The following is a 21,608-nucleotide window of genomic DNA, read 5'->3' as shown; positions in this document are numbered from 1 at the left end:
CGTTTCTCGCGGGACAATGATACGGCTACGTAAAAAGAATACCTCGAACTATACCTCATTGATTTTCTACGAGCACGCCCATGCAATAGTGCGACCATTGTTTATGCCGTATCTCGGGTGGGTGATTTTCAAGGAAGAATCGCGCATTGTTTTAGCCAAAGGCAGAGAGAGGAGGCCGCAAAGGGGATTTGTCGGGTATTGTCCCTCGAACTAGCGCGAAACTAGTCTATTCTATCCGTGCCTGTTTTCAGCCGCCCAACTGCTTAGTTCCATTAGCGCTTCTATTTTCCGAACGAAACTCTCCACCGGTGCGATCCGCGCTATCGAATTACGTGTCGCCGTAATAAATAACCGGAACCGTTCGGTGGATTAAAGTATTTCATCCCCAGGTCGCACCTCGTGTGTCGATACAACGCAGAAGCGTATCTTATCGAGGTCGGTGCGTCTTTCGAAACTTGGCACGAGGATCGTTACAATCTCGCTAACGGCGCAGTCAACTTTCGAGAGCTTTGAACGCGTTTCGCGGTTAGAAGAATGTTAAAAATAAATTTCAAGTAAAATTAAATTGTATTTTATTTGTCGATTGTTCCGTAAATTATCGCTTTCTACCGACCCAACCGTTACAGCGTGGTCAAATGTGAAAATTGTTTCGTGTAGCGTGCACGTCGATGAAAAGCGTAAAAGGAAAGAAATCTAGTATATAGGTGAATCTGCGGACATTTTTTAACCTTTTCGTTTCATTAAAAAACAAAAAAATAAACTCGATTTCAAAGAGTTTCACAGTAAAAAAGAGATATTGAAATCGGTAATCTGCTGTACCACGCAAATAGTCAGAGTCCACGCTCTAAATTATTCCGACAATGATTTCACGATTCAAGCATTTAACAACTAAACGATTCATCGGTACGTTAATCGATCGTTAAATAAATCGTTGTATTTATTCGTTATTAACCACCTACCCCAAAAAAGCCACATAAAATATCGCATATCCACTTTCAGAACTGTCAAGCAAATCTACTCGAATACGGTGAACGTCGCAAATTCTATTGTCTTTATTTCCACGTAGCGTGGCTCGTTTTCCATCGACCGCGAAACGGTAGCGATAATTAGAACTTACGTGGAAAGCTGGCCGCGAGCAATCGGGCCACTCTCTCCAAGCGTAACCCGATCCAACGTAGGAGATATATAAAGCTTTCATCGGGCACAGGGCGAACGTTTAATTCAACACAATGGCAGGGTCGGCCGGTGCAGTTCTGTTGCATTCAACGAGAACGAATCGATGCCGCGTTTCAAATCGGCAGTACTTTGAATAAAACCCGTCCAGCCGGGGGTACAAAATGATGAGATGATTAATGGAAACCCCGTCATAAAATTCAGACGCCCTTCGCCGCGGATCCCACTGTCGGATGGCCTGATTCACGGGCAAGCTTGGTAAAACGAACGCCCGCGGCTTTTACGAGGTGCTTTCCTTTTTTTTCTTTTTTTTTTTATTTCGTAGGATTTTAATGACGCGCCCTCGAAAAAAAAAGAGGACGAAGAAAAAGAACGGGGAAAATCGGGTAATCCTTTTTACACGCGCACGATCGAGCAATTCGAATTAAAAGAATCGCGACCGTGTCGTCGGGATTACTCTGTGTTCGAAATAAACCGTATCGACTTTGCCAAGTACAATCCTGACGAAATTGTCCCGCTAAATAAGATCTTAAATATTGGATTTACTATCGGATTATCGTTGTTTTCTTGCTTTTTACGTATCGCATTTACGACGGTGTTAACAACGTGTAATCCGAACGTTTCTTTAGTTTTGACAGAATGTATTTCAATTACGAAATTGTGGATAAATCGAAAGGTAAGTTTCGGAGAACAGGCAGAAAATAGACGATAAACCTATGAAAATAATATCGTTTTTTATGAAAATATTCGTCGACAAATTGTACGTTAAGTAAACGATACTTTTTCTTTTTTTTCTTTTTCATAGGAAGGAAAATTACACTAACGAATCGGTGATCCGATGAGACGCGATCTTTTGAAAATATCCCCAGGGCCACCGAAAGCGATATCCCTGCTGTTCGAACGGTATCAGAAAATACGTGACACGCGGAATCAAAACATCGAGACATTGTATCGATATACGTCTGTCCGAGGATTCGTTTCCGGGGGCAAGGAAACGCGTGATCGCCGCGTAGAAGAGATTTCATCCGTCGTCTTTGCCTGTCGTAAGTAACGTTGCTTTGAGACTCAACATGCGCTACCGTGCCACGAAAACATTTTACTTTGGAAAGCCTTGTTTTCTCGTGCTGGCAAAGCGAATGCATAAACGCAACTGGCAGCGAGCAGGCGCTGTCGCGTGTATTTAAGGAAGCTGAAAGGGCATACGCACGCTGAAGCAAGAAGATGCAGGAAAATAAAAGTAGCCAATCTCGTTGTGCTTCGAACTGCTAAAATTCGTGGCAACGCGTTCGAAATCATAGGGAATGTTGGCGAGGAAGGAAGTTCAAGAGTAGAGACGCTCGAAGCGAGCAAAAAGAAGACGACAATGCCGAGAAGCTTGTGACTTCGAGCGTCTTAGGTACTTTGGAGAGAGTAACGAACGCGGCCATTGCGCGCAAATGAGGCAGAAGGAAAAGGGATGCCGAGCATTCGAGAAGAAAGAAACGAAGAGGAAGGTTTGTCGCGAAATTAATATCAGAACCGGCCAGCTCTACACAGGTATCGTTCCGAATCGCCTTTTTCAGATTTAACGCTGCTGCAGAAATCGGCTAAAGCGAAATCGATTAAAACCGCTAAGTAAATAAAGCGAAGCAATTTCTGTGTCAGGATCGCTAATTAAATTTGTATTAAAAAGCTAGAGTCTGAGCGTAATTAACGCGATCGAGCTCACCGTAAAATTCATTTTTAAACGCGTCGATACGAATTCGTACGAATGGAAGGATTATTACAAATTCGTTGCACTTGTTTCGCGATCGTAAACACGCGCCATTCGTTTATTCGTTAAATTTGCGGAAGGTGTCGCGCGACTACTTAACCTCCTTCGATTTACCATACGAAATACGAAAACGAACGTGGAAAACAGACTCCGGGATTTCGTGCGAGAGACGGGGGCCGTTCGAAATTTCCGCGGAACGAGCACACAATGCAGCCAGAACAGAAATGCGCTTACTTGGCTGATGTACCGCGATAACATCAGCAAATCCGAATTAACGTGGCACGTGATTCGCTTTAGCGCGTTAAGTGTTAAACTAATTGCATGGAACGGGCCACTGTCTACGGGAGATTTACTCGCGGTGAACGGGAGAATTTTGTTTGTGCCGGAATATCAACGCCGCCGAACAGAAACGAGGAAAATCGCTAGTTCGTCGGGTGTACAGAGACGGATGGAAAGTGGAGCAGTCAGATGGAGGAAAGGAGTCGATCGGGAAACGTCAATACCGACGTTCTAATTTTCACCACTTGATAATTTAATCGACACCAGGCTTATCCCGGCGGTCGATCTCTACTCGGTCATCGAATAAATTAATTTCGCGTTATTACGGGCGGCACGTGAATAATCTATCAACCTAGAATCCCAGTTAATAATGTAGCCGTTGGCGTCGATGATTAAACGAGATGAGACGTGCCGACGTTTCGACCCCCACGCACGTTTCACACCGCGAGTTCCAGCTCGAAATTTTCAAACGTAATCGATCCAACGCAAATATTTTATTTGCCTATTTAGCGACACGACCAGCATTGAAATTCCAAGCGGGCAGAACCGGTGACACGTTGTTCCACTCATCCTCTGCCCGTCCCCTTAATTAGCAGCTTCGTTCGAATCAATTAATCGCGAATGATTACCCGTTACAAATATTAGTCGTAGCCACGCTGTCTACCGTACGCGTACGAAACAAAGTAGCGGTTAAAGTCCGACGAATTTGTATAACGCGTGTACGTAATATATCGTTGCTCGATGATTTTTCGAAGCTTCGTAGTTCGCCAGAAAGAAACGACGGAAAGCAAAGTCAGTAGCGGGATTTCGCTTTCGCGTTATTCGACGGATGCATCGATGAAACGTTGCGAAATAGCTGGTGAAGCACGACCATTGTCTTCTGAGCGAGCAACCAGCCGAACTTTCGACTATGAGCCGTGCATACGAATTGTCGAATATGAGCCGCGCGTCCATTCAGCCGGCTCGATATACAGAGAGTCGTGAAAACCTGATGAAAGCGAAGAAAAAACGAATGGTAGGTCTACGTCTTATTCAAACCTGTCTACCAGACCGAATTAAACCGATAAGATTAGATCCATTGGAGTCACGTATCGGTTTTTTGTGTCTCGCGCATCTCCGCTTCCGACTTATTCCGCCCCTTTCCTTTAAATCAACCGTATCTCGAAATATCCTATTAATATACGAATATACTCTGCGAAGGGAATTATCCGGCAAAAGCTATCACGTTAATAATTCGTGTATTTATCTGCAGGGTAAAGTGTTTTTCTCGCTGTAATAGCCATTCGTTTTGATTATTCGTTCGACACGTGTATTATACATGGAATATACATCGGACGATCGTATTTCCTACCGAGCATTTTCATGAATTTGCAAACCTCGTAACCCGTGTGAAACGTAACCGAACCTATAAACAGAGAGAAACGGAAAACCGGTCGAAATGTCGGGACCACGAGGTGCCGGCTGCGCTCGCAACTCGAAATCGACGTCCGGTAAACACAGCTTCTCGTTACTACTCCCACTACTTCTCTCACTAAGAAGCAACACCATACACGCTCTACTGGTTATACTTACATGGTATATTTCATAACAAAGCCACGCGACTCCGAGAGAGACGCGGCACACGTTTACACGCAGTGCACACACTCGCAGATCGCAGATCACCCACCAAAAGAAACGAAAGCACGATCAACCGGACGAGCTTAGGCGTATCTAACGAGTACCACGACACGGACAAATATACACGCGCCAGAGAACGACGCTTCACGCGCCTAACACGGACCAAATGCGGACAAACGACGCCGAGATGTTTTTATCGCGGCGAGATTCTCGATGCTGCGACGGAGAACGCGGTCGCCTATCCGCGGGAACTTCGATACGAGGGAAACGAGGATTTATATTCGATGGACGTGTCGTTACCCCTTGGCCGTCCAGGGTCGTACTGTGTTTTACCCCGTCGCCCCTTTCTTCGCGAACCCGGCTGCACGAGAACGTGGCGAGCGCAAGCGCCGTTTCCACGCGCCAGCGAAAACCTCGTCGACCCTCCACGGGGGTTGCTCCCGCGGTCAATGTCACCCGACATCCCTGACTCCGGCTCCTGACACCGAGATATAGCCACTTTAGAGGCAGACGGCCCGAACCGGCCCATTTTCGACACCGATCTCGATCACGATTCCTCGGAAAATTTCACGTCGATCGCTTTCCACCGCGAATGCTACTATAGAAACGCTAACGCTTCGATCTGTTGCTTGCACGCGCAGCACCTATGTACCTATACACTCCCGATCAAATATCTCCAGGCACCTCCCATATTTATCAAATCACGTGGATTACGAATTTTCAAGTCGTTTCAGTTATTTAGGAAAGTACTTAACGCTTAGCGATATTTCCTCGTATCTTCCGACCATCGTTGTCACGTCGATAATTTAGTTTTCTATCGATGAAGGATGATTTATCGCCGAGGTATTTAAAAATGTAGACAATTTTTTAAAAATGTATAATTTATGGTGCGCGTGTGTGTAACGAGATCGTTCGAAGAACGTCGCTAGATCTTTCGACGATAAAAATCTGCCACTAGGAGCGATGTTTTACAAGTGTTTCGAAGTGTACCCCGCCTGTACCACAAGTACAACAAGAGTCTTCGAGTACTCCGACGAATCAATAATATTCTTGCGAGTTCGTTTTTACCGTTCGCAGCTGTAACAAGTTTCCCTGTAACTTTTTAACTCCTCACAAGGAACCGACCTTTCTTTCCCTAGCAGCTTAGTTTCGCGTTATCTAAGGTTCGTTGGACTTCGTGATCTATTTGTCTTCATAGGTCTAATGGAACGGTTGAGCGCATCGTGTACCTAAGTAGTTACCTAAGCTTTAGATATTCTTGGCTATTTTCCATGAAAATACCGTTACAAGTTAATTTCTTCGCTTAGCTTTCACATTTTTTAACCAAGCTTGCGCACTTGCTAAACAACGACTTCTTTTCTCCCGTTGATTTAGAAAGTATTTGATACAGTAGATTAATACCAAATGAAAAAGTAAGCTGCTTAAGAGTCTGCTAGATCGGATCACAGCGACGATCGAGGTTTGATTTAATCGGATCGCGAAATCGACGTCGTTCGAAACGTTTCCTCTCTGGCCTCCATAAATTATTCGATCAACGGATTCGCCTAAACACGAAGAAACGTGCGAAACAAGTGCCCAATAATCGCAACTTGGGCGTGATAGGAAGCGATGGGCCATCTGGCAACTTTAACGCGCAGAACAGACGAAATTGACGTAACTGGTCGCCGTTATATCAGAATGTTAATCGGCGCATTTAATATCAACGACTTGAAACCGAAATAATTAATTCCATTCTCGAGAACAGACTATTAGAGGTTAATTCGCCGGACCGTGACGAACTCAATTTGCGAAGCGTTTCTAGCGGAAATCGTCCCAGTCGGAGCAAAGTGCCTACAGTCGATTAACGGGATCGACGTCGTCTGGCGTTGCCCGTTCGTTTCAACCTTGGTGACAACAACGCCGCTTATGCATGCGATACGCGTGAATTATAACCCACCGTATCCTACGTTGCCACGGAACTCGAATCCAATTCAAGTTTGCTACGATTCTCGGACAACGCTGTTAAAACTCGCACGAAGTCGATTTAGTCGAACGTAGAATTTTTCTGTATCTGCCCGAATTGTGACAATCGTTCCATCTATTTTTACGAGAAGAGTAAAAGTTCTGCTTTTTTGGTTATCACCAGGAACGAGAGGGGAGTGCGTTAATCTGCCTGATCGAGGCTCGTTCGATCAACTCAGCAGCGATATGCAATTTTCTGTTCGAAGAGACCAAATATCGAAGCTTCTTCTCGATGACTTTAACCAGTGGTTGCTTTCGTACTCCCGACCATTTTTTCTCTTCTTTTCTTTCAGTGGCAACGCTAGGCAAACGGAGGTTGAATTTGTATCGAACAATCGCCAATATTCTACGGTAACAACGATATACGCTCGACCCAGATTACGCGATTTCTCGATGAGAAATTCGATTGCATGCCGCCCTGTTGCAGCTGTCTTCGTATCGGAGACACCGACTATTTTTTCGCGATCAATATTTGCAAAACAGCGGACGTACCGCGGCCATCGAAATTACTCCGCGAGCACACACACGTCACCGAACGCATTGCGAGAAAAGAAGCATACAACGGAAGCAAAATATTCATTTGCTATTTTTTCTCAAATTTTCTATTTTTTATTCGTTCGACGTGTTTATATATTCCTCAAATATTGGGATCGCTTGCGTGGAAAGATCTACTGTACGCGAATGAAGATGACGAGAAAGCTAAAGCGCGATAAGAACTAGAAAAAAAAGGAAAAGGAAGAGAACACGGTACACGAGCATTGTAATCTACGGCACGAGAACCGTGGCAAAGCTTTTCCCTGATGAAGAAGAACTTTTCTATCGTGACACAGAGAGCAGCCAACGAGACATCGAAGTGAAAATAATTCAGCAGCGTTAAAAGCCGAATCTCTCGTTCGGAAGTTACCGAAAATGGAAAATATCGGAGGGAAAACTGAAAACACCGCAGGCTTACGCTTCGTAAAGAACGTTGCGAGGTTCGAAAGTTACGCTATTCCCTTAAAAGGAAACGATACATTTTCTAGGGGGGAAAAAGAGCGTACCATGGTGTTACGATCGTGAACAGTTTTCAAATATAGCTCGTTTCGAGAGCAAACAAACGAAATTGGCATCGAGAAAGAGAAAGATTCGAGAAAAGAATTATCAACGTCGTCATCCGACTTCCATCGTCGTCGATAATTCCGCGAGAAATGACCGTCGTACTTCGGATATCGCTACAAAAATCCACCGGTTAATGAAAAACAGACGGGAAGATTATAACGAAAAGGAGAAGAGAAAAAAATATGAAAGTCGCGATAGTACTACTGGCTGTGGAAGAATACTTTGTCCCCGGGCGTTCTAAAGTCGTCCTTTCTGTTACGGCTTCTGTTTCACGGGTTAGCGATAACGCGATTTTTCTCGGATTTCCCTGGATTTCGTGCGTAAGAGAGACGAAGAGAGAAAAGAAGAAAAACAGAGATAGGATTCAAGGCACGAAGAGAAAGCAGCAAGATGTAGAGAGGCAAAGAACCAGGGGGTGGCACGTGGAAAGGCGCCAACAACGGGGCGCACGATTTACGAGGTGTCCCCGGGGAACGCACTGATTTCAAATGTTTCCAACGTCTCACCTTTACCTTCTTCCCTCGCATAACCGTGCCAATATCGAAAACGCTTTTTGGGCCAAGAATATATCGCGTTATGATACGCGCATTTCGTACGTCAAGTTCGACAACCGATTGAACGAAGCGATCCTTCTTAGTTAGCCAAACGAATGCTAACTATCCGATCCGCGTACGTCCGAACTCTAAGACAATTTCCTTCTGTTATCTTTAATTTATTCTTTTATTCGATAACTCTTCCTTTTTAATATCTGGAAGACGATTTTTTATGGTATCATTTTGCGGGAGCAAATAGGGTCTAAGTTTAGCGAAAAGTATCGTAATTGTGGCGACGAAGAATCGCCAAAAATCGATCGACGAAAAGGAAGGACGTCTCGGTACTGTCAGTTCCAAGCTGAAAGATTATCGATCACTGGCCGAGCGTGGAGCGAACTTCTTGGTCGACTCGAATCACAAGCAGCGCTCATAAGTCGAGCTCCTTCGCCGCGATAAATTCACGCGGCGCACCTGCTACCATTCGTGGCACCCTCGCACGCATTCATCCTCGGCTGGTAGCGGACGAGAAGCGAAAAGGAAAGAACGAGGAGACGAGAGGAGAGCGGTAGCGTGTCAGTGTAAGACGGGGATTTTTCAATATCCTATTCTATGGCTTGTCGTAAGTGTAGGAACCGTGATGCGTCCCTCGAATACGTCCTCGAATAAACCAACACGCTACGAAAAATTGCTACCGTCTTTTTTACTTTCAATTCTTCCCGCTCTTCCTGCTCTTAGTTTTTCTTCCGTTTTTTTATTTTCGTCGGTTGCTTTTCTGCAAATCAATTTATCTCGACCTGATTTTTAAATGCCGAACGAAGGACGACGGAAAACGATCGACGATCCGCGGCAAAATTATAGCCGTCTATTAGAATTCTCGATTTGCGGGCTGAATTGAATTTAGAGCGGACCACCGCCGCTATCGATATCGACAAATGGGTTTCAACCGTGCGGATAAAACGTACGTCAATCTCGTGAGATTTCCGTGATTCTTACGACCGCAGCAAAGTAAATGGGAAGTCCAAACCCTTTTCTCTTTTTTCCTTTCTTTTTTTCTTTTTTCGATAGTGCATTTTCCACAACACAAACGAAACGCGTAAGGAGGGGCAATACGATCGCGCGCTACATCGAACAAAGGCTGGACAAACCGGACGAAACCGGGAAATGCGAAGCGTTCTTCGATTTACAACCGCTGATGGGCGGTTAGCTAATATCCGTACGTTGGTTTTTAATCTCGACCGAAGCACGCGTGATTACTCGGACAAGATTTAAAAAAGGAATGCCTCCGAGCTGCAACAGCTCGAAGATTATTCCTGCGTGCTACTTTCATTTCCTCTCGACAAAAGACGCAAAAGAAAAAAAGAAATACACGCTCGTCTCGCGTTAAACGCGTTTACAAATTAATTCGTGGCAGCTATCTTTTTTATCGGGCAAGCAAAAAAAAAAAAGAAAAAGATCAACGCGTTACAAGCGCTTTTAATTAAATCCCTGTTTTATTTCGCGAGTGCTCTCGAAGCACGGATTAAATCACGGACCGCGTAAATCATAGCTCTGGCTGCGATATCGGTCAGCATTTAGACCCAAAAATTCCTGCGACGTGAATGAAATACGGCCGACTGGTGGATTTTCCAAAGCGATTTCGAAGATCCGACCGTGATATCAAATTCTCTGCCATAAATGTTCCAATAATCCGGCGTCGCGATGCTTCCCAGCAACACCGCAAGACAGATTATGCAAGACCGACCTCTCGTTATGCTTGTGTTAGGATCCTCGGAACTGGCTCCGCGCTCACGCCATTTCCCATTAATCTTGTCCATTGTTCCCTCCGTGCGAAACTCTGGATTCTGGAACGCTCGCGTATTATTCCCCCGGCGCCGTCCTCGCCTCTCCTCTCCGCGTACAATCGCGCCAACTTTTGCCGGGGAACGTCGCGAAATCCGACGACGAAACCCTCGTTCAAAAATTAGAAGCAACTACGCCTCGATGCTTTCGACGGTCTCTCGTCCAAAGACGAAAGATAAACGATATTTGCAAAGTACGCGATTAATATTTCGATTACTCGTAACAAGATTCCGATATCCTCGTCCGAAAACAAATACTCTTGACCTGATTTATATGAAATTTCCGTTTATCCAGTTGTTAATCCCAAGTGGTTGATAATCGACGATAAGATAAAATCGAACGGATAATCTAAGTTAAAAGTTTAAAGAAATATGCACAGATCGGATGTTGAGAAAGGAAGGAAGTTGGCCACGATCATGCCGAATAATTACGTACTTTCAAAGAGAAGTTGGAGCGCCGACCTCGACCGCAGACAAGAATTCTAATTTCGTGCAATCGCTACCTGTTCGATGACGAAACAGGTCCTAGCTTAACCGTAGACTCGTGCGAAAGTGGTCGCGTGCAAGTCAAATCAAAGTTTCCCTCTAACCCGATGCTCTTCGGGAAATATCCTTTTCCATCCCCTCGAGAAACTTGCCGCGCAAAGTTCCGTAGACGGACACGAGCGTAGCGAATTAATTACGTCCCAAGGTTTGGATACGAAAAGGAAACTATGCGACCAGAGAGGATCGAGAGGAAATAAATTTCAGCGAAAGATTAAACGAACCCAATTCTCGAGGATCGTGAACGCATTCCTCGATAAAATGGCGAGGCGAGGACTCGCGATCGGACGTCGTGATCAATTCAAGCTCGCGTTGCTCGGACACGAAACGACGAAGCTAGAGCTAGTTGTGTCTTCGCGTTATAACGACATTAACGTCCACCGGAAGCTATAAAAGTTATTACGAACGCCACCTTAACGAGCGTCAAAGATCAGTCTGTTCCTAAGTCCAAAGTTAGCATCGTGACATTATTAAATTGCTGCGACGATTTAACGACTCGAACGCTACGTCCACCACGGTGTCTTCTACTTCTGCTTCGATGGGTGGAAGGAAATCGAGGAACACCACCAGGATGACGCGTTATACGTCCTTTAAACGCCGCTATGAAAAAGTCATCGTCCGTGTAACGACGTCGACTATCATGGTGGACCTTCGTCACGGAGAAACGCTTGCGCGAGTATGTTTCAAATTCTCTGTATATCGGTATATTCCCAGATCTTACGAACTTACGCGTAATAAAATTATCGTTGTCCGTATACTAAGTATATACTGTACGTATACTAAGCGTCTGTATGCTACGATATTCCCAGGTTTACGAACTTACACGTAATAAAATTACCGTTGGCGAAACTTTCGCGTTGAGTCTACTCTCGATTTATCGTGGAGATGTTCTCGAGCCAATCGTTTCATTCGTACAATCGCGTTCTCCAACCTTCGCTGTCTAAACCATAGACTTGCAAGAAAGCCTCGTACGCTTGACAAATCCAACTATCAGTCCCTCAACGACTTTCTCTCCTTTCCCTTCCGATCTTCCCTCTCTTTCCTTTCTTCCCTTTCAGCGCTACGTTTTCAAAGAGACGGACGAAAGACTACTATCAGAGTCGTAAAAGGACGTACCAACTACGACCGAAAGTGATTTCTTTCGAAGAAAATTCCCCTGGCGGGTACGCGAATGAATACCTACGAAGGGCCGATAAAACGAAGCCTTACACGCCGCGAATTATTTCACGTACAGACCGAGCTCGACGAGAAAGTTAAGCAAGAACCACGCGAATTCTAACATCGACGAAGTAACGACTCGAGAATGTATCGGGTTTGGACGTCGTATTACACTTGCGCGGCAGTCCCACAGTGAAAACAGTAATCAAACTTTGGTTCGTAAAGGCAAAACCACCCCCGGAGTCGGCGCGCGTTTAAGGGGGCTCGTCCCTCTGCATTGGTAACTTCTGCTTACCCGTCCTCCACGCGCGGCTCGGATATCCGTACGCAAGACCGTAGACACACTAGACACGGTGTGTACGAAACACATATACGTGCACGGTAATTTGCTCGAGCACGTACCATACCGATAACATCGTCAACTTGATGCCCAGCTCGCGCTCAAGTTACACCGCGGCTAAACTTTCCTGGGTACGCGTACACGTGTAAGAACCGCGCGTGAAAGTGTTAACTAGTCTACGTGTTTCGTTAATCGGTCCAATAATACGATCAATAAGTCTGGTTTATCGCTAGACAAGGTCTAACTGTAGGGTTTGTCAGGAACCGGACCTATCACAATATATCGACTCTTTCGAATACGTTTTGATATTACAGACGTCAGTGTTAAAATTCCTCGTGGCGTTGTATCAATTATTCGAGTATAACCTTCTATGGACCAGCGCTTATAAACGTTGCTACGTGATTCCCATATTGGATACACTTTACGAAACTAACGTTTAACCGATTTAATCTTTCGTGTTGTATACAATTTTACGTACAACGATCCTAAAAACGCGTGACTTTAAACGACGCGAAAAGTAATAATTCGCACCATCTACGAAAGTCGTAGATTAATGATTTTTTCCAAATAAGAACAAACAAACTTGACCCGACCAACGATATCTGGCATTCCATTGCACGCTGGTCAAAGATAACACCGGGAACCCTCCGATCGTTCCAGTTCACGGAAGACAAATACATCCCTTGGAGACGCGGAGAATGAGTTACAATTGATCACGGATAGAACGGAAGGGCAGCATGATGCATCGTTCTGTTTGCGGAAAACAAGGGAAAACGGGACGCGGTCAAACGAAATTCAAGTTCCGCGAAGGTGAAATCAGCCCCAGGGCTGACCCCGGTTAACGGCCCTTACGGGGATGAACCACGGCTGGCATTGGTAAGCTGGCTGCTTCCTATAGCATGACCACTAACTGCTACCCGGTCTTAATGGACCGTTTTACCCCGACCAACCGAACGACCTACCACCGTCAGATTACAAGCCTGACCGCCGTGGCTACGCTCGCTTAAACCACCCCTAACTCTGTCCGTGTGCCCCTGTCGCCCCTCTATCGCCCTCTCCCGCCCTCTTCATCGTCGAGCAGCCCGATCGTCGGTACAGTAATGAACACGGCTTAGACAGCTTCGACCAGGACGAAACTGGAGAAACCAACCGTCCTTCTTCTCCGTCGGCGCCGCTAATTGTTACAGCTCTCTAACGGATCCGCACGATGCAATCGCCACTCCTATCTCGTTGCACTAATTCCGACCCGAAAATACTCGACTTAACGCGAGGATCATCCCCGTTGGGACACGATCCGCACTTTCTCGGAGTTGGACATCGGACTCGGATGATTTTTCGAAGAAATCGGACGCGGAACTTGCGAAGGAACGTGGCAGGAAAGACGAAGAAGAAAGGGATGTTCGAGTTTCGAACAAACGAGAAGCGTCGACGCGTACGTTCGGCGTGAACATTTTTCGTAACAGAAAATAGATTTTACGAAGAGTCGACGATGCCGAATTGGAATTAAAATCGCAGGTAAGATGGAAAAATGGTCGGGAATGGCTTTAAACGAATAAAGAAAATCATGTATGAAGCGTCGATTAAAAGAAGATAATAATATATGGGGCAATTGTGAAATTGTTATACCTAACCTTAGAATGTTATGACCAGAATTCCTGTGAAGTGGGACGAAGTATATCGCATTTGCACGTAATTCCGCGCACGGAGTCACGATCATTGTCCGGGGCAAACACAACGATAAACGCATTTAAAATCGTGGAAGCGTTATTATCATTGAAATTACGTTAATGAGGGTCTACGTTCGCTGTTTGTGAAGCTCTTGACGATTCACTAATGAATTGCGATAAGAGAGGGCGAAAGAATAACCGGGTGGTGGGAGTTCGGTGTGGCGTATGAATGAACGGCTAAGCGTCAGTAACTCTATAGATCCGCGCGTGCTCTTCGTCGCGAGAAAGGTTAGAAAATAGGGAAAACAGAAAACAAGCAAAAAATTTGACCGAGAAGTCGAGATAAAAAGCAACGAGGGGCAAAACACTTCGGACAACTTAATCGTATTTTGTATGTTTCGTTTGCAATTTTGTTCGATCAATTTACGTTGTAGAAAGGTGTCTTTTCACATAGTTGTTAGAGAAGAGAATTTGGACGATCCACTTTCGTCGCTATTTCTTGGAATGTTTTGGAAATTTCTTGGAACCTATGAAGTATTCTATTACCGTTTCTTCCACTTCCATTTTATAAAATTTAAAGTTAGTGTTCGTTATCGATGTCTGATAAATCTTTACTTAGATCACGCTGGAATTGAAATATGCAATTGCATAGACATTCACGGTAAAACGATAAGTAGATCCTTGACGTTCGCGACAAGAATATTTTACGTAGCATAGTTTAAAATTTCAGTCGATGAAGGAAAGCGCGAAAGTAACTGTCCTTCCATACTTTTAGCCGACCGCTTGCGGAGCGTTCTTCGAGGATTATCCGGATCCGTACGCGTCTCACGTTTCGTCGGAGGACACGGTGTATCGAGAAGTGAAGGATGGCAAATTCATGAACAAGAGAATATTCCGCGAGACTACAGCTACCTCGCTGCCTGACTTGTTCAGGAAGCTGCTGAAGAAAGCCCGGGTGCCTCTCGTCCAGTTCTTCCAGTATCCTCGAGAACGTGAATCACTCGATCGGTTGAAAGAGAACCCTTTTCCAATTCGAGGACAAATTAACAGGTACTGATACTCGAGGAGTCTCCATCATCCACCTGTACGCCAAGCGTTTGATCTCGTTAACGAGGAACCTCGAGCACAAGAACCTGACGGTCGCCTCGGAGACGACCGAGTACATAGCCAGCTACTTTCATACAAATAAAACTGTGATGACGCGGAGCACGATCGTTCGATCGTCCCTGAAAGGTCTCACGGGTCGAACGATCGAAGAAATTTGCCACATCGGGGCACTTAGACACGCCAAGAAAACGATAAAGCTATGAAATAAAAAATATCGACTATCGAGTACGAATGACAACTAAAGCGATAATCGTCACTAGCAACAACGTATTCTTAGGAATTCTTGGGACGCAATGAAGCCACGCGAAGACAGGACGTCGCCTTCGATTAACTTCGTAATATGGCTCTACGTAATTTATGCTCTGTTACACTTGTTGGTCTTTTTATTCGATTATTTTTTATGGAAGATTAAATTCCAAGTAGATTCCGCTTTACTGTATATGGTATATACGTTCGTAGATTACTATCTATATACGTAGCTTTGTAAATCAAATTATATTTTTATATACGAATGAATTTATAAAACATATTAACCACTGCCAGCAACTTGATATATATACAAGTTTTTCGCACAAGTAAGATGTTAGCAAGTAACGTTAGAACGGTTTGGATGAACGCGCGCGTTCGTTTTGCGAGTGAAGTTTCTTGCTCGAATGCGAAGTCGAACGTATCTGGCGAGCAGAATGGAAACGGATATAAGAGGAATGCAAAGCTCTTCTCAGACCGACGTATCTCAGTCGGTTGAATGAATTTATTCGCTTCGTCTAGACCTAGACAAGGAACGTATTTGTATATCTATACGTTCGATCGAATCATCTTACCTTTGAGACCGCGGAATGAAAATCGCGAATGCAAGAACAATAAAATGCTGTTCGCATACGGCGCGTTTGTGGAAACGACGAAAAAATTTTAACCGAAATATCTACCTTTTGCCAGATATTTCACGAAATTCTCGTATGAGACCGGCGAGTACGTGAGTGAATGAGAGTTAATGCAGCGAATCGATACCGAAAAAAAAAAACAACTTCGAAACGAAAATTTAAATAACAATTGCCACATTAGCCTTTAATACAAAATCTCATTGCCGGTAATGCGTGGTCACCATCGAGTTACATATTTCAGCGTCTAACGCAGGCCCCAAAAAACCATTATTTCACTCATCCGTCCACCCCTCGTCATTCGTTCTCTACAACCTATGTACCCAGTGGGATTATATACACCACCACTGTCCTATATTACGCACCACCCACAGACCTATCCTACGAGCATTCATGCGTGCCAGTAACGTATGGCACGACGAAACCACCCCATCAGCGTTGGAAGCTTTTTCGTAGTACAATAAAATTTCACGGCTAAGCTGACTCTTATTAGATCCCGGAGAAGTGCCCTTCTTCTTATTTTCCACGTAAATCCCTGCGAACTTCCCTCGTCTACTTTACTTTCTTCGAACACGTTGCTTATATTGATTGAAATCGAACGAAAAATTTAGTCTCCAAGTTGGAGGAAGATTGGCTGAGAAATTTTCGAAACATCGCTCTTGTCTTTTCCTTCAAACGCTCCAAGCCTCCACGATCCTTTGATTATATTCGGTCAGCGTTAGAAATCTTTGAATTATCGAAAAAATAAAGCGTGTTCTGCTCGCGGCCGAAAGACACTCTGGCAGTGGCGAATTTGCGCGAAAGCAAATTCCATGGAATAATCGCGCGGCACAAAGAACGCTATAATTCGGTGCACGTTGAAAAGCGATTTTCATCTCGAGATTCATTATTCGGCGGAGAGTTTGAAGGAATTATTGGCAGAGAGTAGAGGTGGAGTGGGACGGCGGTGACGGCATTTATGATGAAAAGGGCTGAATGCGCGCTTTGATATGCGAAATTCGAAATTCGGGGCAAGATAAATACGCGCGTTCTCCTGCCAAGAGGATTTTGTTCGATAGGAAAGCAGCACCGGTGAGAAATAATAGAGGGTCAGCTGCACAGGGCGGATGTCATTACCAGTCGCCGCATAAAAAGCTGTCTCTCGTACAACAGCCTGCTGCAATTAGCACAGCGTCATACAGTACAATCCCTGTGTCAGCACAACGGTACAACATCCGATATTTCTCATCCGTACGTGTCCACGGTCGCGCTGGAAAATTTTATCTGTATTTTTTATTGCCGCCACTAACGCGCCGCGTACAACAGAAACACGATCCTACGAATTGTCCGAGTTCGATTCGCTATCGCGTATATAAAGAGAGAAATATCGTCGCGCGATGATCTATGTCTACAACTTTCGCCGTACGATATTTTATATTTGCGTTAATCGTAAATTATCGTGTGCGATACGAACGAAACGTTTAACTTCTAATGCGCTAGGAAATCCATATATTCGGCGAATTTACGTTTCCACCGTAATAAACAAGTAAAAGAACAAGAGGAACAAAAGATTAAACATCTCTCGCGTTAACGACGGATGCTAAAAGGCGTTCTATAGGGCGAAAGTTTCGTGCGTTTCTTCTCTTTTTTTACCCTTTTCGATCCATGTTGCTACTCTAGGCAAAAAACGTGACCACAGGAACATGAAAGTCTTAATGAGCTCTCTCGCTAACGAGGAACGAGTTTGTTCAGGTGAACATCCGTTCCTCTTCGTCGACGTACACGCGCTAGGCTAGTCGAGAGCAGCTTTTCTGGGATCGGCGTAATTCACCGTTAACGTGATCACGGCTCGCAATATATCCCGCTAATCGCGTCAGCCCGAATCAACCTACAATCCGTTTTCACGTCGCGAGACTGCTAAATATTATGTCGCGCAAAAGCTACCAAAAGCTCATTCGGTTAATCAGCTTTATTTTCTCATGTACTGTTTGCGTCTACTACGTACTACATGACGTACTACGACTCGCTCGGTTACTCACTGACGCACGAATTAACGAACATCCGAATGTTTATCGATTAACGACGGATCCTTAAATTTCTAGCATTTTTGGCTGCATCGATATTCGCTAATACATTGCTGAATTTGTTAGATGTTGTCACGCATATTATTTTCTTACTATATTCCACTCCCCTTGTCTTATTTCTTCTAAAAAATTATTCAAGAGACTACTTTACTCTGTTCTATAAGAACAGAGTAATCGTAACAAACCAGAGACTCGGTCGACTAATGTTACGCATTTGATCACGATAAGAGGCGAACCTCTGGGAGTGATTCGATAAGGGAAAGGCAGCACGAACGTATCCCTTCTCTGCATTCCTTAGGGAAACATAAAAAGAGACCGCCTAGATTTTTTTCCTAATCGATCGGGCACAAGAAGAACTCGCTTATCCTCTCTTACGTATCAAATCAATGAACTCCCAACTCCCAACGACTATGAACCGTATGAATTTCCATTTACATCGAACTCGAACATTCCCGATGGCGACAGAATGGAAAAGATACTAAAACGATTAGCGAGGGACACAGGATATAAAAGAGAATAATAAAAATAATATTATTCCAGAACATGGATCAAAAGCGCCAGCTTAATCCTTTTGTAGGCCCCCAAACTTTAGTCAAACGAGCTTGATTTCATCTGGATGTAACACCGAAAGGTCTGACAGAGGCGAAAGACAATGGAGGAAGGAAGCGTTGGAAACAGAGAACGAAGAAGAACAGAGAATAACGAAGCCTCAGCTATCTTCAGCCTGGTGGTGTTCTACCACGACTACATTAGGCGGCTTATCCGCTCATTATGCGGCCCGACGATCGCGCTTATACTACAAACCGTCGACCTTTCCGTTAAGCTCTCCGCTTTTGGATCAACAATCTCGCGTTCTTCCTTCCTGAACCCGCCGCGATTAAATTCAACGCGAATCTGAATCATGCGCACTGCTGTAAAATTTTAATTCAGCTGGTTAATGGTCCCGTACCCGACGAGGGCTTAAAGCCTTTTAGTAACAACGAGAAGTTTTAACGATTCTAACGTGCATTAACTCGGCCCAAATCTCACAATCTCGTTTGGAAATCGGCCTCTAATTAAAAGACGACACTACTAGCAACATTTCTCAGTACTGTTTGCGGATTATGTACTCGTTTCTTTTTCCTTCTTTTTATCTTAAAATGAAAATGTACTTTACGTAATGTTCTCTGCGATATACCTTTAACGTTGTTTCATTTTCCTAAATATACTTTTCCAGTACTTTTGTTAACGATAACACGGTTTCCTTCAAAGACGCATATAGCGACAATTAAAACGACGATTAGATCGAACGATCAATGCCTAAGTACGGATCGAGTTGGAATTTTTGTGATTATTTATTCGTTAAAGTATAAACGAGAAACATGGCGCGACTTTAAAATCGTACAGGTTTATTGCGTCGATTCGTTTTCTGTCAAAGGATTCGAGCACGAATCGTTAGAGTCCCCGATTAAAAGGACGACGACACGGCGTAATTTATCGCCGTTGACGATTCTGAATGCATACATCGATCGAGGGACGAAAGTAAAAAAAAGGCAGTCCCGCTACTCGGTGAAAAGACTGCACTTAACGTGGCGGATATATATCGTTGTACGGGATGGAGTGGAAGTGATATGTGGCCACGCTTACCGGACCGACTAAACGTACTATTTATTGTTCAGTTGCCAGCTTCCTCGGAAAATCCTCCAACAGTCGCAAAGGCACACTGTTAGCAAGAGTTAGAACGGCTTTCATTGCTATTGAATTTTTAAAGGCCAACTGCACGCGACTACTTTCTCTACAAATTGCCGACATAAAGAAACCTGTTACGTGTTTGCGAGATGCACTTCGGATATACCGTTTAACTAATAACATTCCATATCTAAAATTTAAATTTGAAAGAACGTTACATTTAAAAGATGTTCTACATCTGCTTTAGTTTCAAACACTTAGAGGCTAGGAAAAAGTAGATACATGCTTATTTTAGACAAGTAAATTGTAAAGATGTTTAAATACGGTCGAAATAAAAATGTTGAATTAAATAGTGGTTGAGAATTAACAAACATATTTCATATTCGATGTACCAAGTCTGATTCTATTGTATCGAATAATACTCCACCTTACGGCAAACGCTAAAACTAGATAACATCAAATTCAAATTGAACTCCTTTCCCGCGCATAGAATATGAAGCGCGATACGATATGACGAATCATGCAATTAACATCGACATTAGCTAATACTAGTCGTTAAAAACATTGTATTTACGCCGATATCGTCGGAAAAATTACATTTATAAGATAATTTCTTCGTTTTAACGATCTAAATGTAAAAGACTCACCGATTCCTTGTGACGCCGGTCCAGCTGCCACTGTAGTTTTGACCTCATGACTCGATGATTCTCCATTGTTCTTTACAAACTGCCAATCTTCTCTTAGCTTTTTCAACTTCTCCTATTAAAGACACAAGTGGTAGAACAAAACTGAACACGAAACAGAACACAAAGCTGAAAATAAAAATTATTAACGCACGGTCTGCCCGCACGCCAGACCGTTAGTTCGAAAACTGATTTGTCAGAACGCCATCTTTTAAACTTCAATTGTTCTACAGAATTAAAAGTATGAACATAGTAACAATTACTTTTTACATAGTTGGTACTTCGTCGTAACGAAATATTCAAATATTTAAATAGCAAATCTTTTATGCAGATATAATACGAATTTTGAAGCAGACAAACAATTTGGTGAGTGAAAATTTATTACAATTTATTCTTTTTGAAGAAAATTATATTAAATTTACTATAATATAAATTATTCTACTTACTTGTAATTCTACAGAAATAGGCTGTTTCGCAGACTCGCATTCTTTTTCTAAATTAGTATAATTCTCTAATACATCTTTTACTTCCATTTCTCGGTCTTCGACCTTAGTCTACAATATAAAATGTTCTTAATTTATTTTCTGCATAAAATATTGCATTGCATTAAATACATACTTTCACACTTACCATAACGTTATTAATAATTTCGGCTCGTTCTTGTTGGGATAATTCTCGGGATATATTAATTCTCGTTCTGGTTTCCATAACCCACGTCATAACATTATCCAAGGTACAAATATATTTTTTAAGAGATGCAAGTTTATTTTCGACATATTCACGGTGACTGGAAAGGCTTGTGTTAGCCTAGAAAATTAATTTTTAAGTAAATTACTTAAATTATAATCGTTTACAATTTTACGACACATAATATTTCGATTTAATGTATTTCAAATAAATTTAATACGATACCTTATCCATATCTGCAAGTAATTTATTACATTCATCTTCTCCCGAAGGAATACCGTTTTGATTTATTAAATTCTGTAATGCTCTCTTACGGGAGAAAAGTTCCTCTTGCCTGGCCTAAAGATTAGTAATTATTTTAAATTAACATTTTTTATAAAATCTATTGTATGTAAAGAATATTAATCTAATAGTAAAAGGAGCGACACAGATCATTGCTATTTATGTCTTGGCACACTGTAGATTGTGCAGTCATGGTATAGAAGATATTATTAGGTTCAGTTTCAATTTATTTGATAACGT

At 43.3% G+C, this 21,608-nt stretch overlaps 1 protein-coding gene across 9 annotated transcripts in view; it reads right to left on the bottom strand.

The window, feature by feature from the left end:
- LOC126869185 (dystrophin, isoforms A/C/F/G/H) overlaps window positions 1-21,608 on the bottom strand; it is a 439,586-nt gene that overhangs the window by 393,664 nt on the left and 24,314 nt on the right. For all 9 annotated transcript variants that reach the window (XM_050625398.1, XM_050625397.1, XM_050625396.1 and 6 more), the window contains 4 exons: window positions 21,312-21,425; window positions 21,030-21,206; window positions 20,846-20,953; window positions 20,364-20,475 (listed from right to left, as the gene is read on the bottom strand). In XM_050625398.1, the coding sequence (XP_050481355.1) occupies window positions 20,364-20,475; window positions 20,846-20,953; window positions 21,030-21,206; window positions 21,312-21,425 (511 nt within the window). The remainder of the gene's footprint in view (window positions 1-20,363; window positions 20,476-20,845; window positions 20,954-21,029; window positions 21,207-21,311; window positions 21,426-21,608) is intronic.

This window comes from Bombus huntii, chromosome 9, assembly GCF_024542735.1.
Source record: "Bombus huntii isolate Logan2020A chromosome 9, iyBomHunt1.1, whole genome shotgun sequence".
In the NCBI taxonomy this organism is placed as follows: Eukaryota; Metazoa; Arthropoda; class Insecta; order Hymenoptera; family Apidae; genus Bombus; species Bombus huntii.
This window is presented reverse-complemented; position numbering and strand designations above follow the sequence as displayed.